At 46.5% G+C, this 20,254-nt stretch overlaps 1 protein-coding gene across 4 annotated transcripts in view; it reads left to right on the forward strand.

The window, feature by feature from the left end:
- APBB2 (amyloid beta (A4) precursor protein-binding, family B, member 2) overlaps window positions 1-20,254 on the forward strand; it is a 433,566-nt gene that overhangs the window by 315,463 nt on the left and 97,849 nt on the right. For all 4 annotated transcript variants that reach the window (XM_011949059.1, XM_011949060.1, XM_011949061.1 and 1 more), the window contains one exon: window positions 18,907-19,053. In XM_011949059.1, coding sequence (XP_011804449.1) covers window positions 18,907-19,053 — 147 coding nt within the window. The remainder of the gene's footprint in view (window positions 1-18,906; window positions 19,054-20,254) is intronic.

A 20,254-nucleotide genomic window follows, 5' to 3' on the forward strand; every position in this document is an offset into this window, starting at 1 on the left:
GGTTCAAGCAATTCTCCTGCCTCAGCCTCCTGAGTAGCTGGGATTACAGGCGCCTGCTACCACACCCGGCTAATTTTTGTATTTTTTATTAGAGACGGAGTTTCACCATGTTGGCCAGGCTGGTCTCGAACTCCTGACCTGGTAATCTGCCCGCCTTGGCCTCCCAAAGTGCTGGGATTACAGGCGTGAGCCACCATGCCCAGCCACTGAACTGTCTTTGTAGGCCTTAGGCTGCGATGGGTTAGGGATGTCTAGGAAGCATTGTGATTGGGGGAGTGGCTAGGGGGATTTGACAGCAGCCCTATGTCTGACTGCCAGGGGTTGGATTTAAGATGTCTCTTCCACAGGTTCCCATCCCACTCTTCCATAAGACAATCTCTATTTCCTATTAAATAAGAAAGAGTATTTTGCAAAAGCATTTGGCTTTTTGAACGAGCTAAATATTATTACCTTCTGTGCTTGTCCCGTATCACCGAGTGCAGGAATAGTCCAAACTATACTCTCCAAAGCTTCTGCAGGCCTGTTCGATGTCTAGGGAGTCCAATTTAATGAGCAGGCCTTTGCAGCATCCCAGTGCTCTAAAGCTAAAAGTCTGCATAGGGGCAGAGGGAGGAGGGAGGTGATGTCATGACAATGAGTTATCTAGATCCCACTGGTACCTAGAGAAGAAATTAGCACAAAGCTCTGCATGGAGGCTCAGCTCCAGCACAGGAATCCGTGTCCCGCTGGGTGTTGATCCAGGACCAGCGGGAGGCCCACTTAAGAGGACTGCAGACACAGGAAGAGCTGAGGATGCACCTGTGTTGAGGTGCCCCAGGACCCTTGGATATGGGCTCCAGTCTACAAGTTCCAGGCCCCAGCAGCTTACGATGGCGCTCCTGATAAGCCAGACATGGATTGAGTTGGGCAGAGTAAGCCCACAGGAAGGACTGGCCCTGTGGCCTACAGTGTAAGACACCTGGAGTTGGACATGGTACCTGACCCTACGTCCCCTGACTGAATGGATATTTTATGTGACTTTTGTATCACTAGGCATGGCTTAGGTCAGGATTTATCAATAATTTAGAGCTAATCATAATAAAGGTTGACACATTGCATGCTTTCCCGGTACCATTGTGAGCACTTTATACACGTGATAACATTTAGTGCTCCCAACACTCCTTAGAACCTGAGTACAGTCATCCCGCAGTACATGCGGACGATGGATGCCAGGACCCCTGAGTTATACCAGGTCTATGCATACTCAAGTCTCACAGTTGTCCCTGAGGAGCCCACGGATCCAAGAAGTCAAGCCTCTGTATGCACGATTTCTGCATCCTGCGAATACTCTTATTTTTTTCAATCTGCATTTGCTTGAAAAAAATCTGTGTGGACCTACACAGTCTAAATAATCCATGTTGTTCAAGGGTCAACCCTATGTCTGTTGTTTCCATGTTAGAAAAACCAAGACACGGGAAGGTCAGCAACTTGCCATGTGTCACACAGGAATTAAGTAGGGAGCTGAGATTCAAATTGTGATCTCTGGCTTCAGAGTCCAGGCTGTATACAATTTTACTATTATTCTAGTAAAAACAACTGCTTCCCATAGGCTGTGCCAGGCTGGCTGCCAGGGTTCACAGCCCCTTGAATCCTCAGCAGTGCCTGCAAAGGCAGGATTATCCCTCCAGTGATGCAGATGAGGAAACTAAGGATGACGAATGTACTGAAGGCACAACTAGGGGGCGGTGGTCCAGAACCCCCAGCCAGGTCTGGCCCGGTCTTGCCGTGATACTTCAGTCTGTCTCAAGCTCAAGTGTCTTCATCTGACAAATATTTCTTGAGCATGTCGTATATCCGGGGCCACTTTTGGATGGTGGGCGTACAGAAGTCCACAGAGCAGGCCTGATCTCAAGGAGCCCCCTTTAGATTGAGCATTTCTGCTAATAGAACAGCTAATGTAGAGCAGAGAATGGAGAATCAAGACTAGGACTGGGAGCTGGGCCCAGTGGTTCACGCCTGTAATCCTAGCACTTTGGGTGACTGGAGCAGGTGGATCTGTTGAGCCCAGGAGTTGAAGACCAGTCGGGGTAGCACAGTGAGACCCCATCTCTACAAAAAATAAGAAATTAGCCAGGTATGGTAGTGCGTAGCCTGTAGTCCCAGCTACTCGGGAGGCTGAGGTAGGAGGATCACCTGAGCCCAGAAGATTGAGGCTGCAATGAACCATGATCTTACCGCTGCACTCCAACCTGGGCAACAGAACAAGACCCTCTCTCTAAAAATAAAAAAAACAACCAGTCCACTTTGGGAGGGCGAGGCGGCAGATCACCTGAAGTCAGGAGTTCGAGGCCAGTCTGGCCAACATGGTGAAACCCCATCTCTACTAAAAAATAAAAAAAAATAGCCAGGCATAGTGGTGGGTGCCTGCAATCCCCGCTACTAGGGAGGATGCAGCAGGAGAATTGCTTGAAACTGGGAGACAGAGGTTGCAGTGAGCCAAGATTGCACCATCGCACTCCAGCCTGGGCATAAAAGCAAAACTCCGTCTCAAAAATTAAAAAAAAATCGTCATACAAAAATAAATGACTAGAGCTGGGATCCCTCTGTTCCTAAGTTGTGCCATTTTGCTAAACTGATGTTTTCTTCTGGAAAATCAAGGTAATAATCCACCTGAGAATTAAACCGCAGATCAAATCTAGCTCTGCTGTTTATTTGCAGTGTGACATTAGACAATTCAACTAAGCTCCCTGAACCTCAGTTTCTCGTTTAGAAGATAAGAGATACAGCACCTACTTTGTAGGGTTGTTGTGAAAACATGTTGTGCTACATGCTGTAAAGCATGCAGCTTGTGGCAAATGCTATGTAAATGTCAGCGCCCACCTTCATGCTTTCCCTGCCAAGACCAGACTTGTATATAAATCACTCAGCACAGAGTGAGCCCTCGATAGTCACTGCTAGTATCATGATGATGATTATAAGTGATTATCAGATTACATATGTCTAATGAGATATGCCTGCAAGTTCATGTTTAAGTAAACATACACATAATTTGTTCCATGACATTCTGGAAACGTTGGGCTGCATCTCTCAGTTGAACCCACCTTTGCTCAAATTTTCCATTGATAAAAATAGAACTCATAATGCCAGCCTGGTTCCTGGGCAGGAAATGACTAATGCAATTAACTGTTTCTGTACTAAATCACAACCCGGAGGCGTGTCTCTGGCATGAGTGAGGAATCTGCAAGGATCCTGGCCGTTACGATGCTGATTGTGAGACTCTTCTGCCTGCATCATTGTTTGTCAGCCTGTCGTGGCCTGGGGATTGAAAAGGAGTGGATTTCCTGCAGAGAGCAAACTCTCTCATTAGCCACCCTGAACATGCAGTCGACTGACACTTGCATTTCTCTCTGTAAATAAGTTGACATTCTGCTTGATGTTTTTAAATTTGTATGACTTGTTCGTGATGTGCTGATGATTGAACACACTCAGCAGGTTAATGAGAGTCGCTGTGGGGCAGGCATTGCAAATAATTGCGATTGCATGGTGTACCGGCCTTTCTTTAGTAGCAGAAGCCCTTCTGTGTAAGGGCAAGAGCAGGGCCACTGTGACAGGGGAGGCCCAGAGGCCTCAGCCCCACACTGGGCTCCTCTGCAGGTTGCCCCTGGACGTAACAGTCCTAGACCTCTGGAGAACACTGTGGAGAGCAGTGCTGTGGCCTGGAGGGAGGGGGACGCAGCTAGCAGGCAGTTAGTTGGTTGCCTGGGCATTTCCTTGCCTCCAGTGATCTGTTAGCAGATGTTGGGTGATGGCGCCCCCTGGTAGACAGTTTGCCCAAGGGCACCCACACTACCTCAGGACTTTTGGTGCCTGCAGTGGGGGCTCCGCCAGTGTGGGCTCTGAGGTAATTCTGAGAAGCCTCTGGACCAGCCCAAAGATACAAACCTAGAGCTGGTGGACTTTGAAGTACTCACTCTCTGTTGAGGGAGTATTTCCTTCTCAGGGTACTCCTAGGAGGCCTTGAATTCTTCGGGACCTCTTTAGAGTGGGGCTGGCCTCCCTGGGCTCTGGTGCCAGCCAGGTGTAGCTACTGGGTGCACCTATAAGACTGTGAGGAGGGGAGGAGGCGCGTTGTGCACACACGTGTCGGGGTGAGAGGTGTTAGGTGAGGCCTGGGGATGCCGGCCTCCCTCTCTCCGTCAGGAAAACCAGCATTGTTGCCGCACCTAGGAGGCAGCAAAGCGCGGAGATACGAATTTGTCGGTACACAAACTCAGTCCTCACTGCCAGCTCCGCCATAAGCTCATGGTTACCTGAAGTGTATACACCACTGTGTGTTTGTTGGCTGGGGCTGCCATAACAAAATACCACAGACGAGGTGGCTTCCAAGTACAGAAACGTTCTTTTCTCACGGTTATGGAGGCTGGGAGCCCAAGGTCACTGTGACGGCAGGGTCGACTTCCCCTGGGGCCGCTCTCCTGGGTTTCTGCTGGCTGCCTTTTTGTTCTGTCCTTACATGGCCTCTTCTCCATGTGGGGGCCTCCCTGCTGTCTCTTCCTCCTCTTATAAGGATACCACACACAGACACACCCCACACACACACACCCCCCACACACACACAGACACACACCACACACATCACACACACACACACACACAGTGGCTCACACCTGTAATTCCAGCACTTTGGGAGGCTGAGGTGAGCAGATGGCTTGAGCCTGGGAGTTCCAGACCAGCCTGGGCAACATGGTGAAACCCCATTTTTACAAAAAAACCTACCTTTTTTAAATTAACAGGCATGGTGGTGCACACATGTAGTCCCATCTACTCAGGGGAGGCTGAGCCCAAAAGGTGAAGGCTGCAGTGAGCTAAGATTGCGCCACTCCAGCCTGGGCAACAGAGCAAGACCCTGTCTAAAAATCGGAAAGTCAGGCACAGTGGCTCACACCTGTAATCCCAACATTTTGGGAGGCCCAGGCGGGCAGATCACCTGAGGTCAGGAATTCGAGACCAGTCTGACCAACATGGCAAAACCCTATCTCTACTAAAAATACAAAAATCAGCCAGGCTTGGTAGCACGCACCTGTAATCTCAGCTACTTGGGAGGCTGAGACAGGATCGTTGCTTGAACTCAGGAGGCAGAGGTTGCAGTGAGCTGCTGTACTCCAGCCTGGGCGACAGAGTGAGACTGTGTCTAAAAAAGAAAAAGAAGAAAAAAAATTCAATAAAATAAAGCATTATCAGTCCGATTGGAGTAGAGCCCCACTGTTAAGAGCTCATTTAACTTAATTACTGCATTAAAGACCCTTTTTCCAAATACAGTCACATTGGGGGTTAGGACTTCAGCATAGGAATTGGGGAGGGACACAATTCAGTCTTAACAACTACGCTGTACCTTAGTTTCCTCATCTGTGAAATGGCAATAATAATATCTGCCTCGTGTTGTTATATGGATTAAGTTGATTAAATAAGATATGTAGAAGGAAGTCTCTAGCTGAGTCCCTTTCATATATGTCTATCTGTACCTAGATCCATCTACATATACTCATATAGACATGCATATATGCATGTATATACACGTATTTACATATATATGCATATATACCCATGTGCACACATATACACGCATATGTACATGTATATACACACATTCTTAATAAGTGCACATGCGGGATACTCCTTTCTACCAGCTCTGTTTTAGGAAACCTTAAATTTGCCAGGAGTCTGTTTGCTTCTCTCAAAAATGGGAGAGAGGAGACCATGTGGCCTAATGGAAAAGACATCTCACTTTGGGTCGGAAGATTGAGGGTTCAAGTCCTTTCATGGTCAAAATGTTTCCAATGCGTTGTGTGGACAGTTAAAAAAGATGCAGAGTCCCTCTTTCACTGAGTTCACTGGGTTGTGAAAATTGAACTAAATTAAGTTAGGTAACTTGTAATAAAGCACCTATGGTTACATCAGAACACTTTAAATGGAAGTTTCCTGCCTCGTCGTTGGAACTCTGAAATCCCCTTAACTAAGTACTGGTGGGAATTTCTTTTTTCTTTTTTCTTTTTTTTTTTTTTGAGACAGGTTTCACTCTGTCACCCAGGCTGGAGTGCAGTGGTGCACCTCAGCTCACTGTAGCCTCTGCCTCCCAGGTTCAAGCGATTCTCCTGCCTCATCCTCTCACTTCAGCCTCACCTCCTGTAGCTGGCACTACAGGCATGCGCCACCATGCCCAGCTAACTTTTAAATTTTTTGTAGAAACAGGGTCTTGCCGTTTTGCCCAAGCTGGTCTCGAACTCCTGGGCTCAAGCAGGAGCCACCTCAGCCTCCCAAAGTGCTGGGATTATAGATGTGAGCCACTGTGCCCAGCTGAGAATGCTTTTAAGTTAACAATGAATACTTAGAAACTATGCTTAGAATACATTGAAGACATTATTTCATTGCCATGCAAAAATGTGTATCTTGTGTCTTAAAAGGAAAGCATGTTGATGTCATGACTTTAATGCTACACAAATGTATGCCTTAAATTAGAAGCCAAATCAGGCCCCTCCAGGACAGTGGCACCCTCCCCAGCTCCAGCATGGCCTCGGACCACTGACCTTTGTCAAACTCATTCCCCCTTCCCCACTCGAGCCACATGAGGGGTCAGGAAGGTGTCTAGGCTGCTGCTCTGGACCGTCGTACCCTTACCAAAGAGATCCCTTAGTGTAGAGGAGTGAGGAGCTTTGGCTTCCTCTGAATAAGTGTGAGGAAGCAAAGATTCCCCAGCAATAGTTAAAGTAGATGCCGAATCTCATTTCAGCCCCCAATGGAGTGAGACCGCCTTCGTGCATTCTCTCCAGCACATCAGTGGTTCCTATAAATCTCGACATGATTGCTTTTCTCAAGGTTGCTTCATGGCAAGTCTGCAAGTGCTTTCTCCGACAGAGGGAGGACGTTAGGAATAGACATCACAGGCAGGAGCTGACTTGGGAATGGCCCAGGGGAGAACAAGTAAAGATGCATCTGCTTTGAAAGAATCCTTTCATTTTCATTTAAGGACTTGAAATCAGGGAAGCTTTACATCCCGGAAACTTGCACGGCTCCGTGCTGTGTGTGAAGAAGGATTGTGAGGCCGCTGCTCAACTGCGTTGCCTCTTTCGCCTTCCTTGTGTCAAATAATATAGCATTCATTTTGTGTGACTGCGTGTGCACTGGGTGTTCCCCAGCTGCAGGGGATGGGGTTAGTATTCCAGGCCCTGTGAGCAGAGACAGAGGTGACCTGGGCTGGGAACCGCCCTTCACGAAGGGATTAGCCAGTAGTGGGTGGCGGGCAGGCAAGGAGATGGATATCGTGGGCGATATTTTAATTATGGGTCAATCCTTAGTGCCTGGCACGTGGTAAGTGCTGCATGGGGGTTAGCTATGATCATGACCATCCTCTTTGTAGAAGGGCCTGTCAGAGGTTAACATCAAGGGAGCTTTTCCAGTTATGTGTCTTGCTCTGAAAAATAGGAAGGGGGAAAGTTAAGTAAATGGCACTAGTGGGCCCAGGGCCTCAAAGGTCCATGCATCGTGTTTTCTGCCTGAGTGCTCACTGTGTTGTAGACAGTCTGGGAAAATGGCAGAAACAGCTAAAGCGCTCATGGGGACCAGTGTAGAAATGCTCTCTGGGTCCTCCCTGGCCACCATGGTCTCTGCCATGCTGAATAATGAATCACGCTGATTCCTTGCTTCAGCCCAATGGAGAACTGGGTCAAGCTTCACTCCAGAGAATCCCCAGACACCTCTCTGGCAGAACCCACTGACATCTTAGATTTGAAAAGCCATTTCAGTATTTCCAAAAAAAAAGGAATAGCGAAGAAACCATATACATAAGGATGGTGATCTCTCTCTCTGCCTGTATTGACCACAAATGCCGGTTTACTAAAGACTTCTCTATTACAGAGGCAACATCCAAGAGGTATTTTGAACCTTGAAAAGCTTGCATATTTTTTTGTATGGACTCTGTGAAAGTTGTTTTAGGTCACAATCCTTTGCTCACTGACTGCTTTATTTATTTATTTATTTATTTATTTATTTATGAGATGGAGTCTCACTCTGTCGCCCAGGCTGGGGTTGCAGTGGCGCCATCTCGGCTTACTGCAACCTCCACCTCTCAGGTTCAAGCAATTCTCCTGCCTCAGCCTCCCAAGTAGCTTGCACTACAAGCTTGTGCCACCACACCCTGCTGATTTTTGTATTTTTAGTAGAAATGGGGTTTTGCCATGTTGGCCAGGCTGGTCTCAAACTCCTGACCTCAAGTGATCTGCCTGCCTCAGCCTCCCAAAGTCCTGGGGTTACAGGAGTGAACTAATGCACCCGGCCCAGCTGCCTTATTTGTCAGTGAAACCTGGGCGGTGAAAAGACCCTGGGCTGCAGGTAGAAATCAGACCCGTTGCTGTTTCTACTGGCTGCAGTAACTGTGGGAGATGACAGAGGGCTGTTCTTAACTCTTAGGGAAATATCACAAAACATGGGCTATCAAATGTAACAAATGTACCCTAAGTGTACATTATTCTGGCCACCAATGTGAAATAAATAGTATGTGGGCTATATGATTATTAAAAAGGTTCTTCTTCATTGTCCCATATAGCAGGAATACATGGCTTTTTTCCACCTGACCCCCAGAACACAGATAGAAAAGGTCTCCATAGAGCAGCTCTGCAGCGTAGGCAGCAGCCAGGATCACCATGTTCCTAGGATCTAGCGAGACAGGCTGGAATCCCATATCCTGCAGTGGGCTGTGTATCCTCCCCAAAACCCTGCCAGTTCCCTGTGGCTTCTATTTCTCTCATGTTGAATCCCTGTTCTCTACGCTGAAACTTTTGCATGTTCCTTTTTCTCTGTCAACGTTCTCCTTTAATTCCCCTGACAACATCAGCCATCTCTGTAAGAGGCCCTTTGCTGGTGCATCAAGGGTAATATCAAGGGGGGCTTACATCAAAATCAGTGTCTTGCATCTTTTTTTTTTTTTTTTTTTTGAGACGGAGTCTCGCTCTGTCGCCCAGGCTGGAGTGCAGTGGCACGATCTCAGCTCACTGCAGCCTCTGCCTCCTGGCTTCAAGCAAGTCTCCTGCCTCAGCCTCCCGAGTAGCTGGGATTACAGGCACCTGCCACCATGCCCAGCTAATTTTTGTATTTTTTTTAGTAGAGATGGAGTTTCACCATGTTGACCAGGCTGGTCTCGAACTCCTGACCTCAGGTGATCTGCCCACCTTGGCCTCCCAGAGTGCTGGGATTACAGGCATGAGCCACTGCACCCAGCCCATTTTTTAATTTTATTATTGCTTTTTTTAGAGATGGAGTATTGCTCTGTCACCTAAGCTGTAATACAGTGGCTTGACCCTAGCTCACTGCAGCCTCGAACTCCTGAGCTCAAGTGATCCTCCCACCTCAACCTCTCTAGTAGCTGGGATGACAGGTATGCACCACTGTGCCTGGCTAATTAAAAAAAATTTTTTTACAGACCATGTCTCACTTTGTCACCCAGGCTTGTCTTGAACTCCCGGCCTCAAGTGATCCTCCTGCATCAGCCTCCCACGTAGTTGGGATTATAGGCATGAGCACAATCCACTGTGCCTGGCCAGTTTCTTGTATTAAAAACTGGGTGTTGGGTCCAGTGGGGTGGCTCACGCCTGTAATCCCAGCACTTTGGGATGCCAAGGTGGGAGGATCATTTGAGCTCAGGAGCTTGAAACCAGCCTGGGCAACATGGCGAGATCTTTACTCTACAAAAAAACAAAAATTAGCAGAGTGTGGTGGTGGACGCCTGTAGTCCTAGCCACTTGGGAGGCTGAGGTGGAAGGATCGCTTGAGCCTGGGAGGTCAAGGCTGCAGTGAGCCATGATTGTACCACTGTACTCCAACCTGGGTGACAGAGTGAGACCCCATCTCAGAAAAGGAAAAAAAAAAACCTGAGTCAGACTTTCTCACCTTCACAAGTCATTCAGTCCTGCCTGTCGGCTCAACTGCCAGCCACCTGGAAGTTGTGCAGCCCTTTCTTGCCCCTCCCTACTTCCCTATACCCGTTTCTTCTGTTCGCCCTTAAATTCCTGATCATTTCCTCTGTAGAGCCATTTAGCCGTTTTCCTCATCCACTAACCAAAAGCGGACTGTGATGCTAACTAGAAAGCTTTTGCTAGCCCTGATGTGTATATACACATAAAATATGTGTTGATGTCTTGACAAGTGAGCACTCTGCTATCTAACCTCCTTGGAACTCTCTTAAAGTACAGTAAAATCCTTACTTAACATTATTAGTGAGTTCTCAGAAACTCCAACTTTAAGAGAAATGATGTATAAGGAAAGCAAATTTTTTTCTCATCAACATTATAGCAAAACAGCATTAAAAGAAGTTGAACGAAACAACCTTATTCAAGGTAGGTCATTTTGCTTAAAGTCACGGTTTTTAAAAACCTATCAACGATGTTAAGTGAAGATTTACTGTACTTTGTATTTTTACAGCTTTTGGAAAACTGGTGAGAGCTTTGGACCATCTTTCCATCACATACACACACATACACACACATAATTTTGGATATATTTTTAGGGTGTTTAGAACTTCCTGAAGCCCATCCATGGATCTCCCAGGTCCGTGGACCCTTAATAAAATCCCTGAAGTGTGTCTGGGCGCAGTGGCTCACGCCTGTAATCCCAGCACTTTGGGAGGCTGAGGTGGGCGGATCACTTGAGGTCAGGAGTTGGAGACAAGCCTGGCCAACATGGTGAAACCCCATCTCTACTAAAAATACAAAAATTAGCTGGGCATGGTGATGGGCGCCTGTAATCCCAGCTGCTCAGGAGGCTGAGGCACGAGAATCGCTTGAACTTGGGAGGCGGAGGTTGCAGTGAGCCGAGATCGCGCGACTGCACTCCAGCCTGAGTGACAAGAGCAAGACTGTCTCAAAAAAAAAACCCTGAAGTCATGTGATGAGATGGAGCCTGCCCTTCTGAAGAGGACAGAGCATCCCCCACCCCCCCAGACTCTGCATCTCTCCCTGTCCCCCACCACCCAGGGGTATCCTTAGTGTTGCTCAGTCATTAATTGTAAAAACAAAACTAGATTGGCATATCTGGCAATGATGTGTCAGGACTGGGGAATCAGAGAGCTTGAGAAAATAGTGGTCACCTTTTCTCACCTAGTTCCTTTGGGCCAGGCCCTTTGCAAGATTCTTAATCTAAGCCATCCCATTTCATCTTGCCAGGACCCTACGAGGTCCATCCTGTTATCCTCACAGCAACAGATGAGGAAACTGAGGCTCACCAAGATTGAGTAACCTGGGTCACACTGCTAATAAGTGGCTGACCTGAGATTTCATCCCAGAGTTAGTGGCTTGAACACCTGGGCCCCAAGCCACTCTGCTCTGGGCCCCTTCTCCCATAGTTGCACCTTACTCTTCTTGATCCATGCCCACAGAGCTGTGTGACCTTGGATGTGGCCATCAAACAAATACGCCCTTCCAGTTTTTTGAAATACTACGTAGGGCAGAGTGTTTGGTCTGTTTGGCCCATTGATAATAAGTCTCCAGTGCCTGGCATATGGTAGGTGTCATAAATATTTGTTGAATAAATGAATTAATCTGTCCTGCAAGGCTCAGCTGAATTTCATGTCTTTTAAGAAGCTGTCCATCACTAACTCTGAATTAAAAAAAAAAAAAAAACCCAGGCTCAGGGCTCACACCTGTAATCCCAGCACTTTGGGAGGCTGAGATGGGCGAATCACTTGAGATCAGGAGTTGGAGACCAGTCTGGCCAACATGGTGAAACCCTGTCTCTACTAAAAATACAGAAAATTAGCTGAGCGTGGTGGCACACGCCTGTAATTGCAGCTACTTGGGAGGCTGAGGCAGGAGAATTGCTTGAACCCAGGAGGCAGAGGTTGCAGTGAGCCAAGACGCTGCCACTGCACTCCAGCCTGGGCAACATAGTGAGACTCCATCTCAAAAACAAAAAACAAAACAAAACAAAAAACTCTCCTTCCATGAGCTCCCAGCCCATGCTTGTGCCTCAGTGCACCCTTCATGGTCCGTGCTATAGATAACTGCTATGTTTTTGCTCTGTCACAAGCTTCTCAAGAGCAGGAACTTATCTACTCTCAGATACTCTCAGTTAACTCAGGTGTATCTACAGGGAAGAAAAGGCACTCATCTCTGTAGGTCCTCCAGGAACTAGTCACCCAGTAAACGTTATCAGCGCAAATACACAGTTGTTATTGTGCTATAGGATAATTAGACTTGAATGGTAAGTAATTCCCATAGATGACTGTTAATTAGGATTACATTTGTAGTGTTGGGCCACATTTTAGCTTTTTGATGTGAGCTTTTTTAGTTTTTTAACATCTGTAACTTAATGTTGTTATATGTTCTGGTACCATTTACCTTTTGGTCACTATCCCTCAACAGTCACAGAGCAGTGGCTATGCCCTGGGTGTTGGATATGCTTCTTCGTGGACATGAGCTCATTTTACCACTGTCTTCTTTGGTCCTGTACCCCGAGGCCAACTTGCCTGGCTAGAGGCAAGGCCTGTATCCCACAGCTCACTGGCTCCCAGCCCCTGGTCTCACCCCTCACTGCATCCCCTGCCCCACCTGGTCCCTGGAGGAGATCCCACAGTTTTCTGACAGCACGCTCTCATTTTGCTGCCTGCATTAAAGCCCAGAGGAAGGAAAAGGACAGAAACCTAGAAATTCAGCAAGGGAAAAGAGAAATGGGAGACTGGGGAAAACAAAAATTCAAATAATAGTATCTTCTGGAACCAGAGAGAACAAAGTACATACTTGCTGAGGGCCTACAATGTCCCAGCCACTTGCCCTTCTTCGTTTCCTTATCACTGTTCAACTGACTAACCTTAGATGCCTGGAGGCTGAGCATCCACCGATTGGAATACAATTCGAATCCAGGACCATCTGGTCATAGATACCCAGGCTTTGCTCTGTGTTCTGCTCCATGACACACATTTGAAGGAGAGGTCCTCTGCAAGAAGATAGCTGTATTATAAAACTCAGAGATAGAAGCTCCACACAAGATGGGTTTTACAACTAAGATAGGATGACTCGATTCCACTGTGGAAGAAGAGAACAAATGGGAGAGAAGGGGGCCCAGGTCAAAAGCTGTGTCCCTTCTGGGTCAGCCATGACCCAGATCCCTTAAATGCCCATAGTAACTAACAACAATAACAGAAGCAGCAGCAAACTTGAATTTAGCCCAGTTAATCCTCACAACATTTGATAGGTTGTTGTGAGACTATTTTTAGTACCCACATTTTATAATGAGGACATTGAGACACAGACAGGTTAACTAACTCACCCAAGGTCAAAAATGGTAAGAGGCAGCCCTGGGATTTGAACCTAGATTTTACTTTCAATCTGAGGAACCACATAACTTTGGGTAAAGAAAGGAGCCATCTGTCTAGAGCAGTGGTTCTCAAGGTGTGGCTCCCGGATCACAGCTTCAGTATCATCTGAGAGCTGGTTAGAAATAGAGACTCTTGAGTCCTACCCAGACCTACTGAATCAGAAACTCTGGGGAAGGGGTCCAGTGTTCTCTCTCTCTCTGTGTGTGTGTGTGTTTCTTTCTTTTTTTTTTTTTGAGATGGAGTCTCACTCGGTTGACCTCAAGTGGGCCGCCCACCTCAGCCTCCCAAAGTGCTGGGATTGCAGGCATGAGAGACCGTGCCCGGCCTGTTATGTGTTTTAAGAAAGCCCTCCAGGTCATATATTCATATGTATCACGGTCTACAGTACATCTCCACATGCTGGCTTTGGCTGAAATCTATTAAACTAGAGAAATTCTTAAAATCCACTAATAGAAAAGAGTAAAAGTTTATCAACAATAATAATAATAATAATAAAAACCAGATGCTTTGTCAAATACCTATAGTCCCAGCACTTTGGGAGGCCAAGGTGGGTGGATCACCTAAGGTCAGGAGTTTGAGACCAGCCTGGCCAACATGGTGAAACCTCGTCTTTACCGCAAAGACAAAAAATTAGCGAGGTGTGATGGCACATGCAGGAGAATCGTTTCAACCTGGGAGACAGAGGTTGCAGTGAGCTGACGCCATGCCACTGCACTCCAGCCTGGGTGAAAGAGTGAAACTCCATCTCAAAAACAATAAACAAACAAAAAATAACAATTAGGATTAGCCAAGTTTTGACTATCTGCCAGGTATGATGCTAAGCATTTTACCAGCATTATCTTCTTTAGGCCTTGCATATGCTATAAGTATAGGTAGCATTATTATTTTACAGATGAAGAGACTGAGACTTAGAGACCTGAAGTGACTTAACCTAAAGTCACCAGCCAGAAAGTAGCAAAATGATGACTTGAATCCAGACCCCTCTGATGACACGGTTCTACGCTGAACCATTACTCTGTTGCCCTTTTGGTTAAGAATTATTGAAGAATGGGCCTAAGTAAAAGTGTATATGTTGATTTTTTTTATTAACTTTTTTTTAAGTGGTAGATGACTTCATTAAATATTTTGAGTTCTTCCCATGCTCCAAGACGAGCCTTTATTCCCAGAACTGATTACGCTCAGCATCCCTTCCTGGGTTTAAGGGAAAGTGGTGGTGGTTATGAACCTTCCTGGCCACACGGGGGCATCACCAAACAGTGCAGGTTGCTCATTGCTGCTCCGTTCTTTGGGAAGAAGCCAAGCTGGCCCCTCAGGCGGAGCTGCATATTCCCTGTATACCTGTTTCCTTTCACTTTGGCCACACAGAATGGGGTGAAACTCTTCAGATGAGAGACCAAATTCAAACAACAGCAGGGTTACACAAGAAAAATGACTTTAGATAAACTCACTATAGTAACATGTCAGGCTTGTATTCATCAATATGACAAAACAATTTTTTTTCTTTTTTATTTGAGACAGAATTTTGCTCTTGTCGCCCAGGCTAGAGTGCAGTGGTGCAATCCTGGCTCACTGCAGCCTCCGCCTCCCGGGTTCAAACGATTCTTTTGCCATGATTCTTTTGTCTCAGCCTCCCGAGTAGCTGGAATTACACGTGTCCTCCTCCACACCTGGCTAATTTTTGTATTTTTAGTAGAAACGGGGTTTCACCATGTTGGCCAGGCTGGTCTGGAACTCCTATCCTCAAGTGATCCACCGGCCCTGGTCAAAAGTGCTGGGATTACAGGCGTGAACCACCATGTCCAGCAAAAACAGTATTCTTAATGTGCTTGGATGAGGTCGGGTGATTTGCATATTTTAGCCAAGAATGATACTCTTGGTGTTCAGTGAGCTGTTTAGATCAAAATTTTTGTCATCTTGGACTCCCAAGGAGAGAAAACAGCCAGTGTTCTTTTTTACCTTCTTTGTCGTTACTGAATTCTTTTGAGCAGTCCTAGGTTGTAGGATGTTACAGTAGGCAGCTGGAGACGGTGGGAAAATGCATTTCTGACTTCTGGTTTGAAGAGAAGTATCTCGCAGTAACAGTACTGTCTTAGGGTTCACCCCGGCCAGGATCACTGAGATGCTGTCCTGATGGCAGCTTCTGTGGATCTTGAACCCCATTTCCACATGGGCATGCCACATGTGGTCTGCAAAACTGCTTGCAGTTTCCAGTCTGCAAAACTGCTCTTACAGACTGGCACATCCCATTTTGCAGGCATGTTTAGGGGAGTTCTGGGTCGCTAATGCTCACCCATAAATCTGTGTCACTTAGCTACTGAGAAACGCTCTCTCTCCAGGCCCCAGTCCTCACTGGGATCTGGCAGTGCTAAGGGATCAGTCACCCGGGGGCACCATGCCTACACTTCCCGTGTAGGGTGTGGCAAAACTGCCACACACATACCCTGTCCAAGCCCCAGTTTCCATGCCAGAAGCTGAATTCACTAGAATTTTGACCAAGGTGATCATATAATTTATTGTCTAACCCAGGACACTTTTTGAGAGTAAAAGGGGCTGCTCTGAATAATCTTGCCAGAATGACAGGGATACCCCAGAACTATTGAGGGGAAAATTGGGACATGTGGTCACCCTAAAACAAATCTTTCATTTTTCCTTCTTGATTATTCAGTTAAGAGTTATATGACACTGTATTTATTTGCTTGTTCATTCAACAAATGTTCAAGTGTTTTTTATATGCTAAGTTCACTACTTATTTTCTCCTCACGAAAACCCTCTGAAGTAATTATTATTATTACTCCCATTTTTACAAATGAACAAAATTGGGACTTAGTAAGTGACTTTTCCAAGGTCCCAGTACCAGTACATCAGAGAGCTGAGATTAGAATGCCGATTGTACCTACTCTTGATCCACACACACTCACAACTGTATTAAGCGCTGGGTGCGGTGGCTCATGCTTGTAATCCCAGCACTTTGAAGGCCAAGGCAGGCCAATCACTTGAGATCAGGGAGTTAAAGGCCAGCCTGGCCAACATGGTGAAACCCCATCTCTACCAAAAATACAAAAAGTAGCCAGGCATGGTGGTGTGCACCTGTAATCCCAGCTACTTGGGAGGCTGAGGCAGGAGGATCACTTGAACTCAGGAGGTGGAGGTTGCAGTGAGCCGAGATCATGCCATTGCACTCCAGCCAGCATGACAGAGCAAGAACCTGTCTCGAAAAAAAAAAAAGAAGAACTATATTGAGGTTACCAGCTGTTTATCCAGCCTTCTTTATCATCCTAACCCAATCTGACATTGTCCCCTCATGAAAATCTCAGAGGCATATAGCAAAGTGGTTAAGTGTAGGAGCCCAGAAGCCAAACTGCCCAGGTTTGAATCCTGGATCTGTGCTGCACCCAGTTTCCTCATGTATAAAATGGGTACAGTAACTTAGTATCGACCTCAAAGGGTTGGGGTGAGGACTGACTGAGTTAATACTTTTGACATTTGAATAGAGGTGGTAGGAGACAAGGTTGGAATGGGAGGCCAGGGGAGTCAGCTGGGACACTGTGATTTTACTGACTAGGGCCTGGGTTGGGAACCGACATGGGAGAGAGGTTACTGGGCTGCACAGCACTTTCTGGAGAAACAGCAGGGCCTGGGCACTTAGGGGTCAGACTGGCAAAATCATGCATTTTCATAAAGCAGCACATTTGGTGGGGTGCTTCTGTGGAATATCCAACACATCCACCTGGAGAAACACACTTTGGTCTGAGCCTGAGGGAGCAGAGCTGCGGAGGGGCAGGCAGGCCAGGCAAGACCTGGCCAGCCCTGAATTGGCCACAGCCACCTCTGGCACCCGGGACCTCCTCTTCACCATCAGGCTGGTTCCCTGCAGTGTGTACATGTGCAGAACCTTTCCCCAAGACTCAGACTCCTGAGTAGCTTCTGTGGTTGTCACGGGGACTGCCTTCTTTTTTTGGTTTCTTTGTGAAAGGCACCTTGTGCACCATCAGCAGAGTGGCCGCTGAGGTGGTCACATAGCCTTCTCCTCTATCTAGGACCTGAGGATCAGCGCAGTGTTTGCTTAAATGGGCTGTTTTGTCGTTGATATTTTGGTGAGTTTTTTTTCCCCTGACAAGGTGTGATCAGCTACTCAGGAAGGGGGTGCCCGGTCTGCACACGGTGACGGGAAGAGGGAAGGTGGCACTAGACCGAATGTGATCACTTTAGGACACGGCTGCATTTCTTCATTTGGTTATGAAGCTCGCATTTGGAAACTTTAAAAGCTGTTCTTCGAGAGCCAGTCTGTTGGCTCCCAAGGAAGGGTGGCTCCATGTCTGCCTTTCGGGGAAGGTGGCCTCTGCAACTGCTGGGCAGCTTGCATGGGATCAGGGATGCAGAGAGGGTTGAGGGACCCAGCTCAGGCACGCAGCAACCCTGGTGATCACCGGCAAGGCAAATGCTGTAGCCAAGTCACCCTCACATGGGCTGTGAAGTTTTTTCTTCATACGTCTTTGGATTTTTTACTTGTTATAATATGCAGCATATAGTACTTTCTTAATTAAAGGGAAAAATTGAATTACAGAACTTTAAAAAAAGAGAGGTAGTATGATCTCAAAGTATCTCTAAGTGATACAAGCATAAATGGTTTTAAAAGCACGAATCTGTCAATTCTGCAAGCACTGCGGCATTTAAAGATTCCCTCGTCACACTGTAGGGCCTGACACACTTATTTGTTATCATGAGTGGATACTTTTTTTCCTCGTTTTGCTGCCTTTCTGAGTATTAGAGAAAACATCTTCCTTCTTTGTTATTAGAAACAAGTGCTTAACATGTATTTAATTCATTCTGTCTCCACCGTTTCTAGGTGCTTACCGAATAACAGATTTCATGGGGTTGCATTTCTCACTATTTAAAAAACTGCCTTATAAGAGGTATCAGGAGCTTAGAAATTTTTATATCCAAATTTTTGTAATATAAGCCCTATACTTATATTTCTGGTAATCTATTCTTTTTTTTTTTTTTTTGAGGTGAAGTCTCGCCCTGTCTCCCAGGCTGGAGTGTAATGGTGCCAACTTGGCTCACTACAACCTCCGCATCCTGGGTTCAAGCGATTCTCCTGGCTTAGCCTTCTGAGTAGTAACTGGAGTTACAGGCACCCGCCACCAAGACTGGCTGTTTTTTGTATTTTTAGTAGAGACGGGGTTTCACCATGTTGGCCAGGTTGGTCTCAGACCCCTGACCTCAGGTGATCCACCCACCTCAGCCTCCCAGAGTGCTGGGATTACAGGCGTGAGCCACCGCACCTGGCCTGCTTCTAGTAATCTGTTCTAAGGAAGAAATCTGAACACATGCACACATGACGCAAAAAGATATTTGTCACTACATTTTTTTTAATAGCAAAAAGTAGTTACCATTTAATTTCTAGCAATAAAGGATTTGTTAACTCAATTAGATGATTGAACATAATGAAGCAAATAAAAGTGCATTAAGTGTAGTACCTTGTAGTTGTGGGAGGGGAGTAGTGTAAACTGATATGATTGGCCAAACCATGGAGTGACTTCCTGTCCTCTTACTCTGTCTTCCAGTGTTTTGCTGTGCGTTCTCTGGGATGGGTAGAGATGGCAGAAGAAGACCTCGCCCCCGGTAAAAGTAGTGTTGCGGTCAACAACTGCATCAGGCAACTTTCCTACTGCAAAAATGACATCCGAGACACGGTCGGGATTTGGGGAGAGGTAAGTGGCACGTAGAATGATGTACGGCAGGCTGTTTACATTCGCTTGTGTTTCAGGAAGCCCCGCAGCTCGGTGGCACGTGGTACTCAGGGGCTCCGAGGTGTTTTTCAGGTGTCTTTTCCCATTAATGCGGGAAGTATAGGCATGGTGCCCCCGGGTGACTGATCCCTTAGCACTGCCAGATCCCAGTGAGGACTGGGGCCTGGAGAGAGAGCGTTTCTCAGTAGCTAAGTGACACAGATTTATGGGTGAGCATTAGCGACCCAGAACTCCCCTAAACATGCCTGCAAAATGGGATGTGCCAGTCTGTAAGAGCAGTTTTGCAGACTGGAAGAAGGACCCATATTCTCAAAGGGGAAGGTGACTTCCACACATACACACAAAAATATTGATGCTTCTACTCTAAAAGTTGACAACTTATCCTTTTATAACATTCTTCTTGACTTACATTCTGAAGAATCAACATTATACATGAATTGTGGAATTGATATTTATATATTTCTCCCTTTTAACAGAGTGATTACATTTTGAAATGTTAGTTGAGATAATTTCAGAAAGGAAAGAAGTAAGTACAGATACCAAATGTGTATAAAACTCACACCAAACTGGAAAAGCTGTATTCCTGGTGTGCCCAAGACCTGTAGAAAAAGCATTTTGGGAGCATCTTGGAATAGTGTTTGCTACATGAATAGATGCTGTTCTCTCTGCTTCTAGTGAACACAGCAGTGGTAGAAAAATTTGCTTTTTGGTTGAGCTGATTGGAACTCCACTCACATTTTCTCCTAGCAGCACGTCCCAATGGGAGGTAGGTTTCCAAACCTTTCCATGGTGGAGTTTGTCTGCCTTAAAGTGGAGCTGAATCACTGCATTGCCAAGCTGACTTTTACATTCCAAGCATAAGGGAGAACTGGAAGAATTTTCTTCCATCCAGGAAAAGCCATTTAGACTCTTCTGTTGTTTGACTTTACTGTCCTCTCTCACTGCATTATCTCCCATCCAAATACCCAAGCATGGCTGGGCATGGTGGCTCATGCCTGTAGTCCCAGCACTTTGGGAGGCTGCGGCAGATGGATGACCTGAGGTCAGGAGTTCAAGACCAGCCTGGCCAACATGCCGAAACCCCATCTCTACTACAAATACAAAAATTAGCCGGATATGGTGGCATGCATCTGTAGTCCCAGCTACTCAAGAGGCTGAGGTA

This window comes from Colobus angolensis, unplaced genomic scaffold (genome assembly GCF_000951035.1).
Source record: "Colobus angolensis palliatus isolate OR3802 unplaced genomic scaffold, Cang.pa_1.0 Scaffold29, whole genome shotgun sequence".
NCBI lineage: Eukaryota > Metazoa > Chordata > Mammalia > Primates > Cercopithecidae > Colobus > Colobus angolensis.